At 43.5% G+C, this 26,320-nt stretch overlaps 1 protein-coding gene across 15 annotated transcripts in view; it reads right to left on the bottom strand.

Moving 5' to 3' along the window:
* Eif4g3 (eukaryotic translation initiation factor 4 gamma 3) overlaps positions 1 to 26,320 on the bottom strand; it is a 231,757-nt gene that overhangs the window by 86,366 nt on the left and 119,071 nt on the right. For 12 of the 15 annotated variants that reach the window (XM_036177057.1, XM_036177058.1, XM_036177054.1 and 9 more), the window contains 4 exons: positions 24,844 to 24,941; positions 22,729 to 22,851; positions 6,196 to 6,304; positions 615 to 1,436 (listed from right to left, as the gene is read on the bottom strand). In XM_036177057.1, coding sequence (XP_036032950.1) covers positions 615 to 1,436; positions 6,196 to 6,304; positions 22,729 to 22,851; positions 24,844 to 24,941 — 1,152 coding nt within the window. The remainder of the gene's footprint in view (positions 1 to 614; positions 1,437 to 6,195; positions 6,305 to 22,728; positions 22,852 to 24,843; positions 24,942 to 26,320) is intronic. The other 3 variants (XM_036177059.1, XM_036177047.1, XM_036177060.1) reach the window with 2 other exon arrangements.

Below are 26,320 nucleotides of genomic sequence, written 5' to 3'. Positions count from 1 at the left end.
AAGACGGGTGATACACACCCGATATCGCAGAAATCACTTTCAAGAAAGGGTAGCCTCAAGATTGAGGGTGAGTGGACCCTCCTGGCCCACCTCCTGAGTGCTAGGATTACAGGTGCACACTATCACTCGAAGCCTAAAGTGAAAGTGTTCTCCACCAGCACCTGTGACCTGTGATGTTCTCAGTGCCATTGTCCCTCACCAGCTCTTGAGGGTGGGCTTGCAGTCACTGACTGGTTGGTGGGTTTTAAATTCTGAGAAGAAAGGGCTGGGGTCTACAGACCATGCTGGTCTCCACTCCAGCTTGGAAGCAAACAGATCAAACATTGAAGAAATGAGTTTCAAAAGAAAACAAAACAACAACTCAACATGTATAGAGACATATACCTTGGAGGCATTTAGTGTATTTGGAAATTCTCATTTGCATTTTTAGACAATGGAGTAACTCTTTGCAGGCTGTACTAAAAAATAAGCACACCACTGAAGAAATCAGACTAGGAATTTCTGCATTCATTCGATGTTTCTGGAAGTCAAAGAAAGTAGCCAATTCAAAAATAACTCCATCACAGCCTCCTCTTCATGGTCAGCATAAAATCAATAAGGGCAGAATGGCTTACCTGGGGCGGGGCTCCTTCGTGAACTTAAGGTCTGAGAATCCACAATCTCTTCTGTGTGCCCATCTGCTTCTGCCTCTGTTTTGTTCTGAGTCTCGTTCGCATCCTCGCCAAGGCAAGTTCTTGTGCTCTCTCCCTCTTCGGCGACTCTAGGGACCACAGTGGCAGCAACAGAACGAGCAGTGGTGGCAGAAATGACAGGGGTGCAAGGGGGAGATGTTGGGGGGGTCAGAGTTGCTGGGGAAAAGGCAGGCAGCGTGGAAGGGGTGACAGGAGTTGGGGTACACTCCGCTTTCATTTCTTCCTGGGGATGCTGGAGAATCTCCAGTTCAAGAGTCAACGGCAGCGCTTCCTGTTTTGCCATGTCCTCAATGCTTTCCTTGGCTGGTAACTTTTCACCAACGCCATTCATTTCATTAATTAGATTAGTACTAGAAATGAGCTGAACATCGTGAGGTGCTACACTACAGGGTTTCTTGCATATATCATTGTCATCTATTAGTGAAGGGTCTGAGGCTGTTGTGCAAGACGTGGGGCTGGGTACAGGAAGTGCGTCTTCTTTTGAGGAAGAAAGGTCACACTTGTCCTCGAGAACAGTGGTGAAGAGTGGCTGGCTGCTAAGGGCAGCGGAAGTAGGGGAAGGAACTGAACTCCGGGTAAGTGGAAGAAGGGTGATAGGCGATGACGTCCGAGGCGGCTCTGGGGTGGGCTCTTCCACAGGAGTCTCGGGCACTTGGCCTGCTCGCTCTTTCTTCTCCCCACTAAGGACAAGCCGAAGGACTGTGGAAGGAGACTGGAACACTGGATCTGGTTTTGGTTTTTCTTCTGAGGAAAAAGAAATAAAGAATTTTAACAATTCTGAACCACAGACTACATAGTACTGCCGTAGGTCAAGTTAATGGACAGCAAAACAGACCAAAATATTGAATTTCAAAAACACTGTCCTATTTCTTTTCTAGCCACATGTACTAGTGCTTAGTCTCCAGGTCACATGATGTTTACTTCGAGGAAGAGAGGTAATCAGTTTCCCCAAAGGATAATGTCACAAGTACAAGAGGAAGTCTCATAAAAACTAAACTTAAATCCTTCCCATTTTTTGAGATAAGGTCTTCCTAGGTACCCTGTGCCCATGATCCTCTTGCCTCAGCCACATCCAGCCAAGTTCAATGCTTTTTTTAAGGTAAAACGTCTCTCTCTTCTCTATCCTATTCCCTACGACTATTACGGGCACAATACTATCTGGGCATACCAGTATAAAAACAAATAATTAGAAACTTAATTGTTATAAACTCCATTTTAATGACCAATAACATTAAGCACATGAACATCAAAGGTAGTTTCAAAATTAACTTCCATTTCTCAGAAAAGCTCCTAACCAAAAACAACAGTGTTGTGGAAACAGAATTACCTGTTTCTTTAAAAGTAAAGCAGTTCCTCAAAGAGAACCAAAGTTAAAGATCAAATAAACCAAACAGAGAAAAAGAACACTGGTCATCTCTATGTGGGAAGTATTTTATATAAATCCATAAAAAACAATCTCTGTACACACAAAATGAGATCAAAGTAGGAAATGGTACCCATAAAGGTACCACAAGTATAAAATAAAAAGGAGTGCTAATCACCGTGGCTATATGGTTCCAGGTGAATGGCTGTGAGAGGGTAGCTCCTGACATCGCCAGCGTAGGCTTCCTAAGACAGAGAAGGCTAAGAGACTTTCCTCTCAATGCTGAATCCACAAGTGTAACTACAGGGCAGTGATGTCTGTGAATGAGAACACTGCTACCCATGTCCAAAGGGTAGCACGCTAGGGGTAATGTATTCACAGCTTCAGGATTCACTGGAAGTGATGGGCACGGTATCTAAGGCATCTACAATACTTGGTGTTTTCTCATCATGGTAAAGTAAGAGCAATAAGGGCTCACTGCCAAATTCCTCAGATTCCTAAGATGCCAGGGCAGAAACCAGAACTACATGGGGACCGGATGCGTTCATTATACATGTGTGTGCTCTCTGTCCATATTGTTTAACAGATATACATGTATTACATAGCTCTGAGTAACTCCCATTTTGTGACCACTAAAAAGGTGTGATAGTCATTTATTAGGTAGAGATCAAGAATGGCACGCATTCTCCACCTGAGGGACAGTCCTGCCCTGAATGCTTTACAACTAACTGTAGGGAGTGTTCTGCCTTCTCTATTAGCTCACTATACCCTGTTTCAACACACCTGACTGAAGCCTCTCCCTCAGGGAGCATAAAGTGCCCTTGCTATATGTGCTTGTCAGAGATAAACATTAGTTAAAATCCTAGTGCATTTAATAGTTTTCCTCTTTAGAAACATATTCGAGCTATTATTTTATCTTTATAAAATGCTAAATAAACTAAAGGGAAATGGTGCATCTGTGTGTAACATTTGACTTGTTAGCCATTCGGCTGCTCAAGTGAAAATGCTGAGAAACCAGATTAACAATGGCAGTTGGCATTTATTAAGCACCTAGCAGAAACTGGGTTAAAAAGCCTGCATACATTGTTCCTTTCATTTCTTACAACCACTATCAGGATAGAGACTACTGTCTGTCCCTTCTTAACAGAAGAGGACATTGAGGCTTAGACATTAGTCCTGGGTCCAGAAGCCATCAAACTAGCAAATGGCTCAAGTCTGATTTCAAAGCCCAATTTTTGCAATCAGGGGCGAAAGGCTTGTGAAAAATAGAAGCAGTTAGATGGCTCAAGCAGGAGGGACATCCTGTCACCCAGTGCAAACCCTCAGCAGTGCAATATTCATTGGCAAGGCAGAAAACCAACCCATGGGGCACAGCACACAGACCCCTGTCAGGGAGAACAGTGACAGTGAAGTCTTTCTGTGCAACCCCAGGCCTGGGGCTATGTATATAGACAAGGCTTGCCTCAAAGTCAGAGATCTGTTTGCCTCTGCCCAAAGATATGTGTCAGCACATTCGACTTACAACAACTGTTTTAAGTAAATGTATTCCTCTATACTTCTTTATCATAAAAGGAGTTTATAGTTTGAAAAACAAGCATAAACAAAACAGAACAAAACAAAAACTCTCAACTCTAGCTAGCACTTTCTAGTAATATTTGAACTGCAAATACTAGTACTAACTAGTTCCAAAAGCTTCTCTGAGGCTGAGGGTGTATGTAGCTCAAGTGGGTGGAAACCTTGCCTAGCACATACAGTACCTGAAACCCTATCCTCAGTACCAAATGAACTGGGTGAGGTGCTACAACAATTATGATCTAAGAACCCAGGAGATATGGCAGAAAATCATGAGTTCAAGGTCATCCTCAACTACACAGAGATCTAGAGGTCAACTTGGGCTGCATGAGACCATGCTTCAAAATAAAAAAGAAATAAACAAAACACACTTAGTCAAAAAGTACTTCACATATTGGCAATCTATGAGAATACCTGCATGAATATGAAGTGAGTATGAATATTATAGCAGTCAGAAGGAGCTGCCCGTCAGTACTATAAAATACACTTAAAACACAGGATTTTCAAGGCAGTCTCAAACATTTGCCCATCTACCCACATCTGTACCATGTCAGACCAAAAAGGTTTTTTTGTTTGTTTTTTAATTTAATTCAAATTCCCTCTAAGCTATAGAAAAAAAATCTGAAGGGATTCTAGAATTCTCTATCTTCTCTTCTTGAAAATGTCAAAAATATGTATTTTTAAAATTTGAGCATTCTTTTTCTTAAAACAACTACAAATAATGCTGTTTTTCAGGCAAGTCCAAACTGTCATTATCTATTATGTTATGGTTGATTTTATAACTGATCATAGCTGTGGAAGAAATGTGCAAGGAAGGTGTAGTTAACAGACTTGTGCTTACAATGGCTAGCATAAAAATCGTTACATCTGTACAAAGGTGCACTGAAAATTTAAGGGAAATCTCCTAAAAATTATTTGTTACTAAGAGTAAAATCCAAGGAGATGTCTGCTTCAAATGTTTTATTGCCTGGTGTGGCCACAATCCCACAATCCCAGAACTGCAGAGGCAGGAAGATCACGAGTCTGAGATCAGGTTGGGTTATATAGCCAGTTCCTGAGCTGCAAAACCAGGCCCTTGTTTCAAATTTTTGTTTTTTAAAGTGCTTTATCACTAGACACAAAAAGCAGTTTTCCCCAAACCCACAACAGCCTCTGTAAGGCTGATGGCTTTGTTACCTGAAATTAGCATTAAGCACACATGGACCTTATACAGCTCTGCGGCTGACAGGCCAGCCTTCAGAAGAGTGCCACCTAAGGGCTTATTTCTTACCTTTTGGTTTAAAATCTTATCAAAGACTTAATGCCACTTGTCAATATTCAATGGATGTGTGTGTGTGTGTGTGTGTGTCTTTTCATCTTGTGGGAAAACCCTGAAATCAGCAAGGTGTAGAGGCACCTATCTGTAATGCTAGCACTCAGGAGGTTCAGGCAGGGTTAGAGGCCAGCTTGCACCACTGAGCAAGGTCCAGCCTTTAGTGGGAGGCTTCATTTAAACAAACCCACCGACAAATGAACAAACAAATTGAAATCAGATATATTTAAAAGTCCATTTTTCAAACATTTGAGTATAATTAATGTGTGAAACAAAACTCTCTTAAAAAGTAAGAATATAAAAATGGAATGTTAAAATTTAAAACATTTGCTAAAATATCTCTATTTTAAGGACCATTCCAAGTATCTGTTAAACAATAATGATTAAAAAGAATATCTAAAAATAACTTACTATAGTAGAAGAGACTTGGATAAAGGCAGTTAGCACATAATGGTTTCTACTCACTTGAGAATGAGGCCAGAAGCAGGAGAGAACACACTCGATACTCTGGGCTCTCTGGTCCCTAATGAGAACTAGTCCTGAGCACAGCAAAGGTAAAGCTTAAAATCCATTAGTCAGGAAAGAAAAGACTGCATCTCACTTTCTAGGGTGAAATTTCCTTTAACGTTCCTGTTTCTATTCCAAAAGGTATCGTATTTGTTTTCAACAAACACCTGGCAGCTCCCGATCCTAGTCAGTAGGCAGGAGCCTCAGTATGATTCTTGTATCAGCAACAATAGCTAGCATTTACCAAGCAGGTGGAAACTTGTCCTTATAACAACCCTGCCCCTGGCACACCAGTGAAGAAACCAGAAAGCCCAGGTGAGAGGCCTCAGCAGGACAAAGCTGGAGCCTTGTGTCTGCTTCCAGGGCTCCAATTCCCCGTTCTCTACTTGGGTGTCCTAGAGACATGCTATCTTCTATAAGAAATAGCAATACCCCCAAAGAGTGGTAAAAATATAAACCTCTGCTGTTCTTGTAAAGTAATATATACAGAGAGGTGTGCTTTAATCTCCCCATGAAAACTTTGTTTAAAAAAACAAACAACAGCAGCTGAAGGCAGCTAAGTATTTACTTACACATAGATACCAAGAGCGAGGCAGGTGAAATGCAAGACCCTTCGCCTAGTTTCCTAGACTCTACGACACATACAAAGCAGTGTCTGAGTCATCCTCAGACGTCTGATGGAATACCAAGAGCAATGCACTTAATAAATAAGAGAGACTAGAGAAGGGAGGAAACAGTCATACACAAACCTTGCTTCTGGTCGCTAGCTGCAGTGACAGGGGTGCTGGCAGCAAGATGAGCGCTCTCCACAGTCCCATATACCACAGGGCTGTGCTCGGGGACCTGGCTGGGCAGCTGCTGGGATTTGAAGTACAAAAAAGGGTGATAATGAGCGTGCGGACATAAAAACTAGCAACATGGAACCCAAGCAAGGAGGGGAGACAGAGAGAAGCCAGAGGTCACAAAATTAAAAGAAAAGCAGGGTGGGGATGTACACAGGGCAACTGAATAAAAAACAGGACAGAAGGACAGAGGCAGCAGGGAGAGGAGGAAAAGAGATGATTACTATTAACCACAGCAAGAGAAGACAGCACAGAGTCTGCACACCCACTCCAGCATTCCTTCCAAACACACAATGACTTCCAGCAGTAACAGCTGCCACAGGGGACAGTCCTCCCAGACTGACTAGAAGTTTTGGTCAGCTCCACTTATAAAATACAAGTAACGCACTTCATCTGCCCAATGCAGGGCCAACCGAGCACATGAATCCAGTAACTGATTCCAACAATCAATGTAGAAAGGCACAATGACTATTGCTGCCCTTAAGCTCTCAGATGAAATGCGATGTGCAAAGTAGCTGAAGGCATGTCCATGGTTCACATCATCATCCTTTGTGGAAGCTTTGAAATCAAGGAAAGAAACTCATTTACACTAGGCCATTTTCTTGGGCTAAAAAATGCCCACCCAAGGTGACCTGCTGACGTCCCACGCAACCTAAGTCAGAAGCTCATTTTTTAGTAATAGGAGGGGACCTATAGGGCCCTGGCTCCCGTTTTGGGTAACTGTTGCACTGCTTGCTGACCTTGACCATGATATCATTCCTATGCTAATTCACTGCGAGATTCCACCCTCCTAAATGCTTAAGGGAAGCTCCTAGTCTGTGTATCCAGCATATTGGGCGTTAACAGCTTAGATGCAAGATTGTAAAACATCAGAAGCGGGGTTGGGGATTTAGCTCAGTGGTAGAGCGCTGGCCTAGCAAGCACAAGCTCAGGGTTCAATCCTCAGCTCAAAAAAAAAAAAAAATCAGAAGTGAACTTCTGCTCACCAGGGTTCCCCCTCATTGTGCTGTAAGCCTGTATTTAAAACCTCCCTCCTTCAATGCATTCAGCATTCAGCATTCAGAAGAGGAGGGGGGGGAGGGGGAGGAGGAGGAGGAGAAGGAGGAGGAGGAGGAGGAGGAGAGGTCAAGATCATGATGGGGAAACCCACAGAGACAGCTGACTGGTGCTAGTTGGAACTCACTGACTCTGGACTGACAGCTCGGGAACCTGCATGGGACCGAACTAGACCCACTGAATGTGGGTGACAGTTGTGTGGCTTGATCTGTTTGTGGGGTCCCTGGCAGCAAGACCAGGACTTAACCCTGGTGCATGAACTGACTTTTTGGAGCCCGTTCCCTGTGGTGGGATACCTTGCTCAGCCTTCCAGGCTTTGTTGACTACCATGGGAGGCCTTACCCATTCTGAGGAGTGGATGGGGGTAGAGTGGAAGGGAGGTGAGGAGGCGGGAGAAGGGGAGGGAGGGGGAACTGGGGTTGGTATGTAAAAAGAAAAAAAATTTAATAAATAAAAATATTTAATAAAAAAATACAAAAACAAAAACAAAACAAAAATGCCTACCAAAACTGGAGCAAGCAGGTAGAGGAAACGGAACCACACAAGAAAGGACAGGTAACACTCATCTGTATCCTATTCCAGGCAGGTGTGCATGTGCATGTGAGGGTCAATCGAAAGCCACAAAAGAAAGTAGTGTCGCCGGGCAGTGGTGGCGCATACCTTTAATCCCAGCACTCGGGAGGCAGAGCCAGGTGGATCTCTGTGTGTTCAAGGCCAGCCTGGTCTACAGAGAGAGATCCAGGACAGGCACCAAAACTACACAGAGAAACCCTGTCTCGAAGGAAAAAAAAAAAAAAGAAGAAAGCAGTGTCTCTCCTTGGAGATATAAGGCCCACTTTTGGTAGCTCGGTATCCTACAATGAATTCTACAAAGACTGCCACAGAAGCCCTGCACTGCTCTATGTGGGGAGGGAGCAATGGAGGATGGTTAGGATATGGGTATGTGTAGGTCAACAGGGCCAACTAAACATAAAGCATTTTCAGTTCATGTCTATCTTAAACTTCTTAAAGTAGAACTATAAATGGAAAAGATCATTTACAATAGATAACAAATAACAATACTTTTTATACACTGTGCATGTGCAAAAGGGGAAAACATTAGAAAGAAGAAAAATGCTACAATTTTGCACATGTATTAGACATAAAAGTGTTCACACTGCACAATTAATTTTCAATGATGGCTACAAAAATTGTATTAAGAGGTGAAGTAGCTATTTTTTTAAAGATTTATTTATTTATTATGTATACAAAAGAGGGTGCCAGATCTCATTACAGATGGTTGTGAGCCACCATGTGGTTGCTGAGAATTGAACTCAGGACCTCTGGAAGAGTAGCCAGTGCTCTTAACCTCTGAGCCATCTCTCCAGCCCGAAGTCGCTATTTTTATTTTGAATCACATAGAAACAAATCGGAACTACTGCAATTGTCCCGAATTCTTATTTTCAGGGGAAACATATGTTAAATAAGAAATTAGGAAGGCCACACAGCCAAAACTAAAAATGTTGATTCTGTTCAATTCTATGGGCTAAAAGCAGATATGGGGAGAGAGGAAAGTCTCCAAAGTAGTTAGTGTTCACCATCAATTAACAACACACAGGAAAGAAGGATTTGCACAATATGTTGATTATTTGAAAGAAAGAAAATACCCACTACTTCAAATGCCCTGAATATTGGGAAGTAAAACCCAAGTTAATGAGATAGGAATAAACAGCTTAAGACAGTAAACGGAGACTGAGATCCCCAATCTCTAAAGCACTAAGGACTTTCTACCTACAATGCCTTAAAACAGCATGAATGAAATAACTATTGTTTACTTATTTGAAACAGGTTCTTGCTATATTGCCCGGATGGCTCTGAAGTCCTAAACTCAAGCAGCCCATGGCTCAGCCTCCAGTTAGGAAGACAGGTATGTATACTCTCTGGCTGTGCCACTCACTGCTGGGATCCCAGGTCTCCAGTATAGGCAAGCACGCTAATCCCTATCAGCCCTAGAAACAAGCGTCCCAAACAGAGAGAGAGAGAGAGAGAGAGAGAGAGAGAGAGAGAGAGAGAGAGAGAGAGAAATGGAGCCATTAGTAAAGTTGTCTGAGTGCTTGTGTAGAGGCAAGTAGATCTCAGGAGTTCATCAGTCAGCCACCCTAGCTTCAGTGGTTCGGTGAGAGACTAAGTCTAAAAACTGAGGTGGAGGAAGACCCCTGGTCTCCATACACGAGGACCTGAGCTTCAACCCCCAAAGCCCGTGTCAAAAAAGCACTAAAAAGCATTTCTAGGATCTCAGGCAGTGGGGGACGGGGAGCACGACTGGCGGCACTGGTGGATACCTCAAAGCTCACTGCCACCCAGCCTTGCCCCAACCTCAGAGCTCACTGCCACCCAGCCTTGCTCAAACCTCTAGCCTCAGGCTCAAGGAAATGACCCTTTCAAAAAAATAATAAAACAAACAAACAAACAAACAAACAAATAAAGGCAGGTGAGTATGGTGGTGCATGCTTTTATCCCAGCACTTAGAAAGCAGAGGAAGGTAGATCTCTTGAATTCAAGGCCAGCCTAGTCTACAGAGCGAGTTCCCTCAGGTCTCATGGATCTATGTGGAAGAAGATTCACAAAGACTTTAAGAGCCAAAGGTAGTAGGTAACTCTGAGAAAACTCCAAGGCAAGCCCATAGTTGGCCAACACAAATGGATTTCATTAGGGGGAGGCAGGCTTTTGTGTTTCAATTTTTTTGGTCTTGTTTTTGTGAGAGCGAGAGAGAGCGAGATCGAGAGAGCGAGAGAGCGAGAGAGCGAGAGAGCGAGAGAGCGAGAGAGCGAGCGAGAGAGAGAGAGAGAGAGAGAGAGAGCGCAAGCGAGCCCACACAAGTACTCAGAGCACATGAGTGAAGCTGGGTGGATAGGGAGGAGAGAAAATGGGAGGTTTGAGGGAGGGAAAGAATGACCAAAATACATGAAAAAACTGATAAAGAAAGATGGACATTGACCAAGAGAAAATACCCAACACTGTCCTCAGAGCTCTATGCAAACTCACATGATGGCAACTTGCACAAATATGTACAACATATGCATTAACAAAAACCACACACCCTTAGGTTCACACATGCATACTGACAAGCACACCTATGCACACACATAGCAACACACAACTGAGATGACGTCTTGAGTTAGCAGGGGTTGCAAGCCCAAGCACCTACTGAGAAAGTTGTAAACCCACAACCTCTGAGGAAATGCTGCCAATGGTTCAGCTGTGTAATGAAGATCCACTAAAGGGTCTATGCTATTTTAAACTTGGACACTTCATACCTGATAATATTAGGAAAAGGACAATATCAACATAGCAAATAGCCTCACAGAAGAGTATCCATCTCCCCAAACCATGAATAACCACAGACTCTTTCACCCAAGGAGCCATAAAAATCAGAAGTAGGCTAAACTGACACTCTAATATGAGCATCTGGACCATGTAAAGAAACTGAGTTCGCCAATAATACATTTACTCATTCACAGGATCCCCAAACCATTTACTTCAGCCACATTTCCTACCAGTGGGAATAAAAATGTTCTGAAAGGACGGCTTGAATGAAAATATGAATAAAGAAGCTAGAAAGTCCAGCTGAAGGTCAGGCTACGTCAGCACATCTCCCCACACTGCTTCATTTGTGCCAGTGCTAAGCTCTCTCCTGCTAAACCTTGTGAAGATCCACAGTGTTATGGATAGGAGGGGACACACACACACACACACACACACACACACACACACACACACACACAGGAATTTAAATGATGGCAGGAGGTAAGATCCTAAGAACATATAGGAGATGACTTTCCTTTCTGGGCAAGATGGTCACCCTTAATAAAGATTTAAGAGTCAACAATTAAACTTCTGGACCCAGGAGCAAAGAAGAGAAGCCCTGGGCCTAGATACAGGAGGAATCCACTCCAGAAAAGCAGGCTAAGCCAGTACAGGCTCAGCCTAAACAATCCAATAACCAACAGAGGCTGAGACAGAGGCTTACATAAGTTCAAGCACAGCCTGGGCTGTGAGTCTTCTCTCACAAAGCAAACAGACAACAAGACAAAAGCATCTGTGTATCTCCCTGCTGACAAAGCCAGGAGCCAGCATGGCAGCATGGAGCTGCCACCTGCACTTGGGAGGCTGAACAAGAGACCTATGGGTGTGAGGCCAGCCTGGACTGTGATGAGAATCTGCCTCGGAACAATAAAGACAAGGCAACAAGAATCTGGAATTGTTCTCAATACTTGAAAGCCCACTGTTTCTACCCAGAAAGGGTTACTACTCTCAGCATTCCAGCAGGGGTTATCAAGGAAAGCAAAGGGTGCACTGGTAAGGTCGGACTTTCTGATGTTAGAAGACTTATAGTTTGAGGCACAAGAAATCCAGAAAAAACAAACACTTCAATATGTGTAAACTGTAGGATGGTGCCCATGAATCCCCTGTATTGGAGCAGACACTTGGCCATTTACATGCCATGCACAGCTGCTTCTCTGCTGAAATGTTCTGACTCACAGTGCCAGAGACAAGGCAGCCCATGATAGAAAAAACGTGTACCCACCGTATTACCAGTGAGAGGAAGGAAAGACTTCCAATAGTTATGTCCAAATAAGCAGTAAGTTAAGGGCATTCACTGCCACAATGAGGTAACACTAGATTGTCACATATTCTCTTTCCAAGTTTAGTTGACTTTCTTAAGAGCTCAGTGTAGAGCATTTGCCTAGCAAGCACAAGGCTCTGGGTTCGATCCTCAGCTCAAAAAAAAAAAAAAAAAAAAAAAAAAAAAAAAACTCATTCAGTAACTTTAAAACAATCCTCATATAAAATGTCTCACATATTTAACATATATATATATATATATATATAGAGAGAGAGAGAGAGAGAGAGAGAGAGAATAAGTTAAGTACAGCTTTCACTGAGAAACATCAAGTCAAATAGCAAAAATAGCACATTTAATGATGCCATGAGTGTGGCATTGTGTTCCCCCGAAATATTGTATGTTCCCCAAATAAAATTTATCTGGGGTCAGAGAACAGACAGCCACTAGAACAGAGGCAGAAATGTTGGCTAGAAAACGGGTCTGAGCAAGCCATAGCAGAAGCTGGGCGGTGGTGGCCCACGCCTTTAATTCCAGCACTTGGGAGGCAGAGCCAGGTGGATCTCTGTGAGTTCAAGGCCACTTTAGAAACAGCTAAGCATCGTGACCCACGCCTTTAATCCCAGGGAGTAGGGGCAGAAAGAGAAAGGTATATAAGGCGTGAGGACCAGGAACTAAAGGAGGAGAAAAGCATGTAATTAGTTAAGCATTTGGTTGGTTAAGCGTTCAGGCTCTGGAGCAGCACAGTTCAGCTGAGATTCCTGTGGAGGAGGACTCAGAAGCTTCCAGCCTGAGGAAACAGGATCACCTGAGGAACTAGCAAGGTGAGGTAGCTGTGGCTTGTTCTGCTTCTCTGATCTTCCAGCATTCACCCCAGTAACTGGCCTTGGGTTTGATTTTATTATTAAGAACCTTTAAGATTCCTACTACACATGAGGAAAGAAGAAAACATGCTTCTTCTGTAAGTGAGACAGACTTGCCCACAGGATGTGGTGTTCACCATGTACAAATACTGGAAGCCTACAGGGAACGAAGACAAATGCCCCACAAACATCTGGTCATAGGGGAAAAAAGATAAAAAGCCCCAAAACAATCGCATTCAGCGAATAGAATTCACCTGGCCTAATGTGATACTGGAGGGCTAAACAGTTCAAAGACAGCACAATCAGGGTCTTACTGTCTGAGAGGAGGGAAAATGGGAATGGGAGGTGCTGGGGGGCCTAGGGAGGAAGTGCAGGAGGAAGAATTCTGGGCCGAAGGGAGGTAATTATGGCGGCTCTGAGCAGAAGATTATCAAGTGGATGGTCAGCTCGGATGGGAACAATAGGAAACCTGGAAGTGGCAGCAAGCTAGTGGAAGAGCAGGCGAGCACAAAAGGACCTACAGGCTACACCTGGGCTTTAGGTTTTCATCACCACAGCAACGGGGAAGAGAGGAATGGACTTTCCCCAGCAACATGACACAATCAGAATTCTGCTTTAAAAACTAACTCCAAGGGCTCTTAATGAGGACCTGGGTTGTTCCCAGGGCCCACATGGTGGCTATCAATGGCCTGTAATTTCAGTCCCAGGGGATCTGATACTCTCTTTTGGCCTCCATAGGCAGTGAACGGGCACAAAGTACAAATCCATACATACAACCACTCACATGGACAAAGTAAGTATTTAGAATTTCAAAAGTAAAAATGAATTCTGACTCCTCACAGAGGGTCACCTGGAGGGAGAGTGAACAGGACACATCCATAAGGTTAATGTTGTAGTATGAAGGAAGCAGTCTATGAGGTGCCGAGGGCTCAGGGAATTTTACCTACACATAGGAAGGAACCTGACAGGCCTTAGCACTCAGTACATACAAGATGCTAGGAGGGCTTGCTCTATGAAGACACAGGGGTGGGCAGGAAGACAGCAAACGTGACAGGAACTGCAGGATTTCTTTGATGTAGGAGCGTGGGGAGGAGAAAAAGACCACGAATTCAATTGTTAACCTCGAAATGCTATAGCACGCTACATCATAGAGATGAAGCACAAAGGGTTTGTTTCTATTGTGGTGAAGAGACGCCATAACCACAAGTAACTCTTAAAGAGGAAAACTCTTAATTGAGGTAGATGGCTTACAGTTTCAGAGGTTTAGTCCATTATCATCCTAGAGGGGAGCATGGAAGCATGCAGGCAGACATGGTGCTAGAGAAGTAACTGCTACACATGTTGATATGCAGGCCAATGGAAATAGACTGTCTCACTGGGTGTGGCTTGAACATGAGACCTCAAAGCACGCCTCCACAGCGATATACTTCCTCCATCAAGACCTCACCTCCTCCTAATAGTGCCACTCCCTTTAGAGGCCATTATCTTTCAAACCACCACACCAAGGAACCCAGAACTCTTAAGAACTGTCACTAATGCATGGAACGGCACAACCAATCACTTCCTAGCCTGAGAGCAGCCACAGTGACCAAAACGACAGCAGCAGTGAAGTGACACTGAACAACAGGCTAACTCTCAGTAACATGACAGAACTGAGGACTGGAACAACGACAATATCTCTGCCATGTTAGACAGGGCAGGGCAGGGTTTGGTCAAAGCAAAGCGCCCCAAACACAAATCCCTGAGGAGAATCTAGACTGTCCAGTGTGGTGCCACACACCTTTGTAATCCCAGCACTTAAGGAGGCAAAGATGAAGTATCTCTGTGAGTTCAAGGCCAGCCACTGCAACATAGTGAGATCTGGCCTTAAACAAACCCAAAACAAGAAATGATAAAAATTTGAGAATATAAACATTTAAAAGCTTCTATGTATCAAAAAGAACAATTAATGAAGTCAAAAGAAGACTGCCAACTAGGAGAAAGGTACTGTTGCTGCAGTTCCTGTCTGTTAAGTTTGCTGCTACAGCCACAACTGCCAATGCTCCAGTGTAGTGGGGTACGGCCTGACTTGGTGATTATGTCATGAGGGCTCCCGAATGTATTCAAGTGTCAAGAGTGGGTCTATCAGGGTCCAATGTGTGTGATGGTGATTGCCCTTAGCGCTAGTATCTCTGTGAGTTTGGGGCTGGGCTGGTCAGACGGGGCTACACAGAGAGAGCCTGTCTCCTACCAAAATCAAAAACAAAACAAACAACAACAAAAAACCCCAGAACTGTTGTGGAATATTGAGATGTGTTACATTCATTTATGCTGTGGATTATTTGTCTAATGATGCAAAGATGTGTTGCATACTTTTATGTTGCATTTGTTTAACTGTGAATCTGTGTTACTTTGCCTAAGTTTTAACCTGATGGTCTAATAAAAAACTGAATGGCCAATAGCTAAGGAGAATAAATAAGCAGTTTTGGCAGGCAAAGAGCATAAATAGAAGGAAAAATCTAGTCTCAAAAAACAAAACAAAACAAAAACAACAAACAAAAAAGAGCAAGGCACAAGAAAAGGAGAAGGAAAGCATGTCAGGGGCCAGCCACCCAGCAACACAGCCAGCCACGGAGTAAGAAGGAAAGGAAGACATATAGAATAAAGAAAGGTAAGAAGCCCAGAGGCAAAACATAGTTAAAGAGAAATGGGATAATTTAAGTTAGAAAAGCTGGCCAGAAACAAGGCCAGAAATTCACAAGTAAGAATAATCTTCAATTTGTAGGCAAATGGATGGAACTAGAAAATATCATCCTGAGTGGGGTAACCCAAACCCAGAAAGACAAACATGGTATGTACTCACTCATAAGTGGATTCTAGATATAAAGCAAAGGACAATCAGACTACAACCCACAGATCCAGTGAGGCCACCTAGCAGGGAGGGACCCTAGGATGACTGTGGCTTATACTAAGTTTTGGTTTTACTCAATCACTGGGCAAGCCTCAGTAAAACATTTCACTATTAGGATAAGAATTTGTACTGTATCAAGCTGATAATAAAAGGAACAGAAAAGAAAAGGCCTCCATGTATTTATTTGGGAGTTGGGTGGCAGGCCCCCAACTACAGAAAACAAACTAGGGAGTCTGCTATACCAGCACTCTCCTTCAGGACTCCCAGCACCCACATACTCTTACTGACTGGTTGGTTGGAGCCTCAGGCTTGTCCTGCATAGTCCTGGAAGCCCCATTCCCCTTCTCTCTCCAAACTCCACCCACTTAGTCTCCAAACAAAGGAAAGGCACCAAAAAGCCAGTTCTGCATTCTTGGCGGCTCATTGCAGCTTCCACCCCGAAGTTATAAGCCACCCAAGTTCCCCGTCTAAGCACGTTCAGGTTTTGCCCATACTTGAGCACAAACTCAGCTTGCAGTAGACAGGTCATCACCTCTTACCTACAACCTATAAAACTTTCCTGCCCTGGCCTGGATGTTTGACTTCTCTGGCCTCTACCTCTGAGATCAGAGAACCCACCTGGGAGTTGCTTTGCCTGATATACCCATTGTCATACTGTTTCAATTCAGCTTGACCTGGCATGCTGCTTCGGAGAATTGATTTATGGGGGGAACGGGGAACACGACAACACATGGCAGAAAACTTATTGCTTTCCATTCACCTTCTGCCATGGAATGATACAGAAGGAAGGACTGAGCCAGACGCAAACACTCTTGGACCTCATTGCCTTCACAATCACAAGTCAAACAGACTTCTATGGTTTATAAACTATCCAGTCTACAGTATTCTGTCTCAAGAGCAAAAAACAAACTGAGCCATGTATGTCAAGGGATGTCTTTACCATATAAAAGGGCTCTTGCCAATAACTCATATATTACCCCCCAAACAAGTGTATAAAAGATAGATAATGTAGGCTGGGCAGTGGCACACGCCTTTCATTCCAGCACTTGGGAAGCAGAGGCAGGTAGATCTCTGTGAGTTTGAGGCCAGGCTGGTCTACAGTGTGAGTTCTTGAACAGCCAGGACTACATAGAGAAACTCTTCTTGAAAACCCAAAAAGATGCTAGTTACAAAATAGCTTACACAAACCCAAATGTACGAAACATATGCAAATGCATTCATACACACACATGCAGTGAAAGAGGTCTGAAAAGACGCCAAGGGACCTCAAGACCTGGGTCATGACTCCCTGTAGATGTACAAACTTAAAATTGTTCCTGCTTTTTTTGTAAAGACAGGTTGTGTGTATCTGAGGTTGGCCTTGAACTCACTAGATAACTGAGAATGATCTTCCTGATTCTACAAGCTCTGGGATTAAGGGCATGTGCTACCACGCTCAAGGAAGTTGTTTTAATTTTGTAGACTTATAATAAACGACAGATCTAAGATGCTGATCCTTCACAGCTATGGGCATCAGTTTCTGAATGGTACACTGCTCACTGCCTGACATTTTTAAGGCAGGCAGCAGAGGACAGAACTGTGCACATGCCACAACCATAGACCTGCTTCCTTACTGCTATGATTCCACAGTCCAGAGGGCATGTAAGGTGAAGCCTCACACTCTAAAAGCAAAGGCTAACTCAGAATTTGATGAACTTTAGTTTACTTAAGTAGGAAAACAAAATCAAACAAGATGAATGGTTTATGTAACTAACCTAAAGCATGCTTCTGCACAGCAGGGTGAGGAAGTAGCCTGAAGTCAGTGGAGTTTCCTGATTGCTTTAAGAAAACAGGAAAACTGAAGTTGTATTTAAAAAAATTAGATATTTTACCAAAAGCAATAGAAAAAGTCTTAAGGACACATGTTGCTATTGTAGAGGATGAAAGTTAAATTCCTGCGCACCCACATGGCGGCTCATAGCCATTTCTAACTCCAGTTCCAGGGGATCCAACAGCTGTTCTGGCCTCCATAGGCACCAGGCATGACATAGTACACATATATACATGTAGGCAAACACTCATACACATGAAATCATTTTTAAAAATTAAAAAATATAACGTATTATTAAAGGAATTTGTGATATATTAGCTATTCCAATGGACATGGACATTTTTTAAAATCCTACCTATCCAGTGCCCTCTGTTTCTTTTCAGAGGACAGCTGCTGGGCAGCTGGCAATTCTGAGTGGCGGCACATCCCTGGGGTGTAAATGCAGTCAACAATGGTTAAGTGACTTGCTAGGGAAAAGGGGAAGTAACAAAGTTTCTTCTTTCCCATTGTAATAGATAAACAGGGACTCTGAGAGTAGAATCTTGTGTTTCACAGGTGAAAAGCATAACGTTCTCATGTAAGGTCAATGTAAGGTCACAGCAGAGCTGGGATCAGCACCACGCATTCTGCTGCCCTACCGCCGTCCATGCATCTACACTCACACATGACAACCATATGCTCTGGCCCATAGTCACAGGAAGCATACTTTCTACAAGTGTGACACAGAATCTGCAGAGTCACACAAGAGGTCATTCAAGAATTTACTAAGGAAGACAATATGAAGTTTTAGTGATGCTATAGGACAGATCAGCAACAGTGAAAATTCACTTTGTCCTCTGTACCCCAAACTCATTCTCCTCCATCAATTCTTAGCTGGTACCACTGATGATTACCAATGAAACAGGCCTGAGTTCCACTCACACTCTGTAAGCTTTGTTCAGTTAACTTCCATGTGTGGCTGTTTATCACGGAGGCCTCATGGTCCTCATCTCACCGATAGATATAACATCCATGATGATAATAACACAACCCAAGACAGGAAAAGAACTTCCTCCTTCACCCGAGCCTTCTTTGAGTCAATGTGTGTTTTGATTCAAGTATTTTGGGTTTACTCAGTTGACCCACAGACCCAAGTCAAATTGTGACCATGTTATCATCCTTAACAGAGAGGCTTCTTGACCACATCAGGGGAAAAATTACAGCAATTAACTATTCGCCAAACTCCCCCACATATACTCCTACATTATATTTTACCACAAACAGCAAAGCTTGTCTTGAGGAGTCTGTCTCTCCTTCCCCAACCTCTGGGAGTCCTTCATACTATCTCATCTAAACCAGCAGTGACAAGTCTCTGTGATCTGCCGCTCTGGAGTCTATACTATGCTGTACAACTCCTGAACACAAAGCATGGAGGGCCTAGATGCTAGAAACTGGCTGTGCTATGGCAGTACATGCAACTGTGTCTGGCTTCAGAGGAGAGAGGTGATGGCGTCCCATCTATCTTGGCACGCTGGCCAGACGCCAAGCAGGATTAAAGCACTGTTACAGTTTCTTGCTGGTAAGTGGACATGACTGCCATGCTGCTGCTCAGGAGGCTGCACAGAAGGACTGCTCTGTGTCTGAGGCCAGTCAGGGATACAAAATGAGACCTTATTTCAGAAAAGACCAAGAAAACAAGTTACAGCCACTCTTGGTAGTAAGAGATTTATGTTCGTGTGGGGATCACTCCTCCTGATAAATAAGCAGAGATAATTAGTAGACTCCCTAGATAGGAGCTATAGACACTCCTTTGCTATCCTGACAACAGCTGGGCAGACAAGCTTCATGTCAGCAGTGGCCATTAGGAACACTCCATGAATTCCTGGGGGAACCCTACACAGCTACAGATGATGGCCCCAACTCTTGAAGACACAGCCAACCAGGTCTGCTTCAGTTGACAGTTTGTGCTAGCACAGACCTTACTGGATTCCAGATGACCCTGCAGCCATTTCCCTCTGGACACAAGGGGAGCACTTCACTTGCTGGCCTAGCAGAAAGGCTGCTGTAACGGATGTCAAGGAGGCAAGGCTGTGACTAGAATAGACATAAACCTTTGTCTGCATGCAAGGTGAGTCTGACTGACTCAAACACCTCTCCTCTGGCTATTTAAGCAGGCTGTTCAAGTAGTGAGTCTGCAGGGGATGCTTTCAAGGGTTAGCCTTTCCAGTGATGTGGCAGGAGGTCCAATAACAGGCTTCAGAAGTTGTACCTTGCCTACTTTCAGCTGTGTGGGCTGAGGTCACAAGACGAAAAGAAATAGTAAAGTGTCTTCAATGGCAGTGAATGTTAGCAAGAATGTCACTGAGAGACAAACAGGTGGCAGGCTACGCAGCACAAGAGGCGAGGCAGCCATGGCTGCTTGGCAGCGACAGAAAAAGCTGCTGAGTGGTTCAGGAATAGGCAGGACAGGAGAAGGTTTAAGGAAGATGGCTTGGGAGGACAGAAGACCGAGTCAGAAGGATGAAGGCGGCTGAGGGAACACAAGGATACAAACTGTGAAACCTGCTCACTAGGAGAGTTCCAGAGATCTGTTAGGTCTTTATGAGTTCTAACACTGCTGCTAAGGGATAAGGGATCCAGACAGACAAGGCCTAAACAAGAACCCTAACACTGGCTGCATCAAGGGCACAGGAATCTCAACTTCCTAGGCCTACATAAGACTGTGAACACTAGAGGGCACCACCTGCTCTCAATCACCCAGGGAAACAGACTGCCAGAACCAGCTCAATTTTTTTCTGGACAGAGCAAAGGGACTCTAACTGACCAAATGGAAACAAAAGAGGGTATGCTATGAGACCAAAAAGACTCTCAGCACTGCGCTGTGTCACAGAAGGCTGTCCCCACAACAGTACGTAAGCCATAAAGTCATTCAAGATGGATCTAAATAAAGGCTGGGTGTGACAGTGCACACCTTTAACCCCAGACCTTGGTAGGCAAAAGCAGGCAGCTCTTTGTGACTTTGAGAACCAGCCTGGTCTACATAGTGAGTTCCAGGATAACAAGGTGGGGGGGGGGGGGTGTGGATTTGAAAACTGTGTCCAGTTGTGTATTCTCTAGGCTCAGTGCTGATGGCTTGTGTTGGTCGTCAGCATTGTTTTTTATGGTAAAAGAATTGAATGCCAACATACATAGAGTCAATACTTTTTAGCACAACATAACAAGGTCAGCCCCTGTTCATGTGCACAACTTTCTATGACTTCCCAGAAACAAAGCCAGAATTATCATGCTTCTGCGCTGTTTTTCTTATGAGGACAAATATACATATCCATTAAAAAGTTATGTATCCATCCCACAAACTCCACGCATATACAACGACAAGATTTCTACGTGTGGATTCAAATGCATGTCACTTATCAAAAAGACATTTATGCGGCATAGAAGAGACAATACTCCAAGAGAAGCACTCCCGTGGCGATCACTGAGTGTGTGTCTCTACCAGCTCCACCTGTACTCAATGAGTGTCATGATACACGGACACCATCACCTGTGTTCATGCCCATGGTCTCAGAAAGAGAGAGGAGGATTAAAGAAGAGCTAGAAAAGCATAGGGTCACACTTTAAGATTAAAAAACAGGAACATGTTGGTGGAGAGATGACTCCACAATCCCAATCACTCACTGTTCTAGCAGAAGACCTGAGTCAGGTTCCCAACACCCATATCAGGAAGCTTACTGCAGCTTATAACTCCAGTTCCAGGGGATACCATCTTTTGGCCTCTAAGGGTACTCATACCCAAATCAGATATTCATACAACCACATACACACATACATGATTAAAAAGAAAAATAAATCTTAAAAAAACTAACAACAAAAACTAACCAGACACACCTTACACCAAGAATTTAAATGCAAAAAGATATCGACTTTCAGGTTGAGAGTGTAAAGACAAATACAAGCATTGTCAACTATACCCTTTTTAACTGATGTTTGAAAACACACTCAAATATGAACGCCCTGATCAACCAACTGCAAACTTTGCTGTAGTGTTAGACATGTTAGACACGTCTAACAGACCATCATTTCAAATTAGAAACGCTTCCTACTGCATGTTCAATTCCAGAGAAGAAACCACACTCTTAATCCTTCAGACTTGGAATGTTCAAGGAGGACAATTTTTTTAAAAAAAGTTCTATAACCATTTTGAAACTCTCTTCTCTAGGTGGCCACATATTCTTCTCTTCGCTGGAATGGCGACTGAGACAAACCATCATCCCGGGAAGATCATCATTTCCCGGTGAAACACACCATTACACCTCAAAGCCCACTTCAAGCTAACTCAAGTCCATGGGTTTACTAAGGGTTCTAAACTGAACTAGCAATCATCACCCTCAGTATTTAAGTGTACTTCTTCCATGTACTTCTTTCTATGACTATAATCAAGTCGGTGGTTCGCTATTCTGACATGTCTTTTGTATCAACCTGTTTGTACATTGGTTTTGGGGTGTCTCACCTTCCAGCCACAGAGGAAAAGCAAACCATGTCCTTAACAACTGCTTCTGTCTGCTGAAGTCTAGGCAACTGAGCAAACTGTAAAGTTACCCAGCAACAAAATAAAGTTTCACATTTGGGAATCCAATTTTTTCATTATAAGTTACAGTTTGCTAAAAAACAAACAAACAAACAAACAAAAAACTAACTCCTCCTGGAATGCTTGGATTTCTTCCAAGACCATAGCCACATTCTTCACCAGTCATGACAAAACTTACGAACAGCTCTTGTGAATAACCAGAGCTGGTAAACTCTATACAAGAAGCATGTCTGTGGAGGTCTTGACCAGTGAGATCCATCCAAACTCACTCTAAACCAGAGGCAATCATCTGAAGCATTGCAGGCTTCGATTCCAATGTCTCATCACGCTATTCCACAGCTCTTCCTCCCAAGGTTCTAGAGTGAACTCATAAAATGCTCAGTCAATGAGGTGGTTTCCACACGAAAACAGCTCTTTGGGTATCATGAAGGGTGGCAGCACCAGTGCTCTGAATGTGAAGCCAATACACAGAAACATCACCATTACTACCTTAAAGCAACTTGGAAAGAGAACATTTCTGTCTTAGCGATGATCTTCAGGCTACAAGACAACTGACAGAGCGGCGAGCACAGGAGTGGCTACAGGAAGAGAGATCCGGTAGAGGTTAGTGAACATGTGCCCAGCACCCACCGCCATGCTCACTCTACTTACCTGAGGAGGAGTGGGTGTGGATGTGGGTCTTCCTATAGGTGGAGTGGGATTTCTGCTGCCACCTCCAGACATAATCTCCTCTGTTATGTCTTTGCCTCCCTGGTTTGGATCTCGAATTCTTATCTACAAAGTTAAATAAAATGGTAAGTATAAATTTAGGGTCTGTGTACCAGGTTTAGACCAGGAATTAAAGGTACATATGAAAATTAACTATCAAATTTGGTAATCTCCTCACTGGACTGCACTTCAATCACAGAACCATAAAGGGTCATTTCAAACAAACGTAGGCAACAAGCTGCAACAAGATCTAATAATAAATGTAATAAAAAAGGAGGACTGAGCTGACTGAATTTCTAGGTCAAAAAGGTAAAATACCTATGCCTGTATAAGAGTGCTAAACACACTGGATTTTATTTATACTTCTTAATAGCAAGGAGAGCCAGAGATAGATTAGGAATAACAAAGCTCCTGAGTAGGTTTTAAACGCTCTAAATGGTCCTCTGAAGTTCACTAGCAAAATACATACAATTGCTATGATTTTGTAGTGGGACTTTACTTGCCCATAACTTTGTATATTTTTATAAGGATGCTGGCTGCAGGGTGCTCTGTACATTATATGCATATCTTAAGGATGTTGGTGCATCAGCTCTTTACACTATGTGCACTTCTGTAAGGTTGTTGCTGGCTGTACTGTTGCTTTTTCCGAGTGAATGTCTAGACACATCACTCAGGCTAATTGTGAACAGAACAGTTCAACGTTCTATCCTACATCTTTACAGTTAAATTTATCAAAATACCACTAGGAAGGATGAGGCAGATCTCAATGTATTGACAGGATTGCTAAGTTAGAAACAGAACACAGCACAGTGGCATGTGCTTCCTGTTTGAACTTCCAATGGCTCTTCATGCTTACAGATGTCAAAGAGGATGGGTGCTATAATGAGGATGGAGGTCCTGGGTCCAGGACCTCAGAGCTGGGACAGTGGTGAGGGAAATAGGTTCCCTTCTGAAGTGTATTAACTGCACAGCTTAGTAAGATAAACTGGTTTCTTGAAAACTTTAGAGACTTCACTATCAAAAGGCATCAGAATATCTGGAAGACTACAGAGAAGCAGCTGTTCATTATCAGACCTTTTGTTTGTTTTTCAATGTAGCCCAGGCTGGCCTTGAACTCACTATGTAGCCCAGGCTGGTCTGGAACTTGGTCAATCCTCCTGACTCAGCCTCCCCAATGTTTGGATAAGAAGTGCGTGCCATCACATTCAGCCTTCAATTTTCTTATTAATGACATTTATCATTACTACCTTCTATTTTTGTTAGCATCATTTCTTCCTGCATTGCAGAATGCCATTCAGTCAACTTTATGATACTGACTTAACACTTTAAAGCCCCACTTCTTGCCTGCAGTGTCACGCTAAATTGGAGCGTTCTGTTTACTGTGACATGTTCATAAGTCATTTGTTTCTAGGCAAAGCACCACATATGAATCCTTCGGGAGTTCTAGGAGCTCCATGTCCTCCTGTGTAGATGTGGGCATTGTTGACTATCAGCATCACCTACTGTATATGTTCTGCTGGGTACAAGAATGGAAGCCAGTCTCCTACAGAACATTCCACAATTCCAATTTTACATCAGTGTGCTCCAAGGCTCCTCAGTCTTACCAGACAGAGGCAACGCCCTTATAATGTACTGTAAATAAGTGTATTTACTAAGTCTAGTTGGTGTCTCTGTCTTCCAAAGGCTTGTCCCTCCTTGTGAGTCTTTAGGAGTCTTTAGGCTCCTTTTACTTTGGCACTACTGTTTCCTTCGGGCAGTTCAAACTTGTTGCTCAGCACTGCAGTAAAGGAGAGTCAGGAGGAGCTAAGAAGCGAGCCAGAGGTGCACTCCAATGTGCAGTCCACCTGGCTGGGAAAAGGTAATGCTGAAGGAATGGGGATGCAGTTTCCAGCCAAGTGCCCACAGAAACACTCCAGGCTGAGGGAGAGGTGGCCATATGAGGAGGAGGAAGAAATGGCACAGTCACCTTCGTAAACTGAGGTGAACAGTGATTAGATATGCTTATCTGAGAAATGATCATATGCCCCAATTTACGACAAATCAATGAAGATCTCTTACAGTTTTTTTCTCTCTCTTGGCTGGAGGGGGCTGTTGCTGCGTAGGCACTATGATAGGTGCTGACTGATACACTGGCTGACTTGGGTAAAAAGGCGTTCCTAAGGAATCAGAACAAAATGAGAAGCAGTCAGTTACTTTGTCAAACACTACAGGCCTGTGATGGGGCAGTACCCTCAACAAGCTCCTGGGGAAATAAAAGCAAACTGCTAAGGACTCATCTTCCCAAACAGGGTTGTAACTCTGTGGCCCAGGCTGACCTGAAAGTCAGATACTCCTGCCTCTGTTTCCTGATCCCTGGGATATATAGGCCTAAGCCATCACAAACCTGGAAATCATTCTCAGTCTCTCCTCCAGATACTACTTTAGTCAAGCAATTACCCCTAAAGTATGTACTATTTCTAAACATCCAAAAAAATCTAAATGAAAACACCTCGGTGCCCAATTCTTGGAGCACAAAACCAAGATTATCTTTCTCAAACACAACCTGGGTTACAGCACTGCTTTAAACAACAACAACAACAACAACAACAACAACAACTTGTCCTGGGGTCCAGGACCGACACCACTGACTGTCTTTCTGGGCTTTTGGTTTAGTCTGAAGAGCCACAGATTGCAGGCCACTGGCTAGGCTTCCTACAAGCCCTTAAGGCAAGAGCTTTAACAAAAGACAGCAGAGAAGACAACATCCTCCCAAGAAGAACCAAATTCCAAGGTGACTTCCACTTCCTGCACACTTTGAAGGCTATCTCTCCCTTCTACCTGACCCTCATCCTATTATCACCCTCAAACACAATAACCACAATCTCGTCAAAGATAAACAACGGACTTTGGTCATGCCTTTACTCTACTGACCAACGGGCAAAATTCTCTTTTCCCCAGACCTAGACACACAAGGGTTTGTTAACATCCAAAATGTAGACTACTGTTCTAATTGCTGTCAAATCACGGTTCAGTGTGGAAGGAGGGGGCAGATTGTGAAGAATTGCAAAGTAAAACCTAAAAATCTGTTGAAGCCTGGATAATGGGATGGAAAAAAAACATTTAGAAAATAAATTTTATTTCTGTTTTGCCTTAGGGAAGAACAGAGGAACTACTCAGTGAAACACGGAACAAATGGATTTCAATTCTGGAGCTGTCAACAGACAGGTATGAACTAGTTACCCTATGCATGTCTGATTACTTTCATCCAGGGCATCATATAGCAAAGGCTGACACAGACCTTCCTACGTAATCAAGACAGACCTTGAACTTCCCATTCTCGGGTCTCCACATTCTCAGTGCTACTCAAAAGCCTGTATCATGATACCCAGTTAATGTGGTTGTCACGGCAGAATCCAGGGCTTTGTGCATATTAAGCAGGCATTCTGCCAACAGAGCTGCATCCTCAGCCTCTAGAGTTACTGATTTTGTAAAGACTTTTTTGGTTTTTTTTGAAGACAGGCTTCTCTGTGTAGCCCTGGCTGACCTTGAACTTACA

Source organism: Onychomys torridus, chromosome 2 (assembly GCF_903995425.1).
Source record: "Onychomys torridus chromosome 2, mOncTor1.1, whole genome shotgun sequence".
Lineage (NCBI taxonomy): Eukaryota > Metazoa > Chordata > Mammalia > Rodentia > Cricetidae > Onychomys > Onychomys torridus.
Note: the sequence above shows the minus strand (reverse complement) of the source record. Positions and strands in the feature narration are given on the sequence as shown.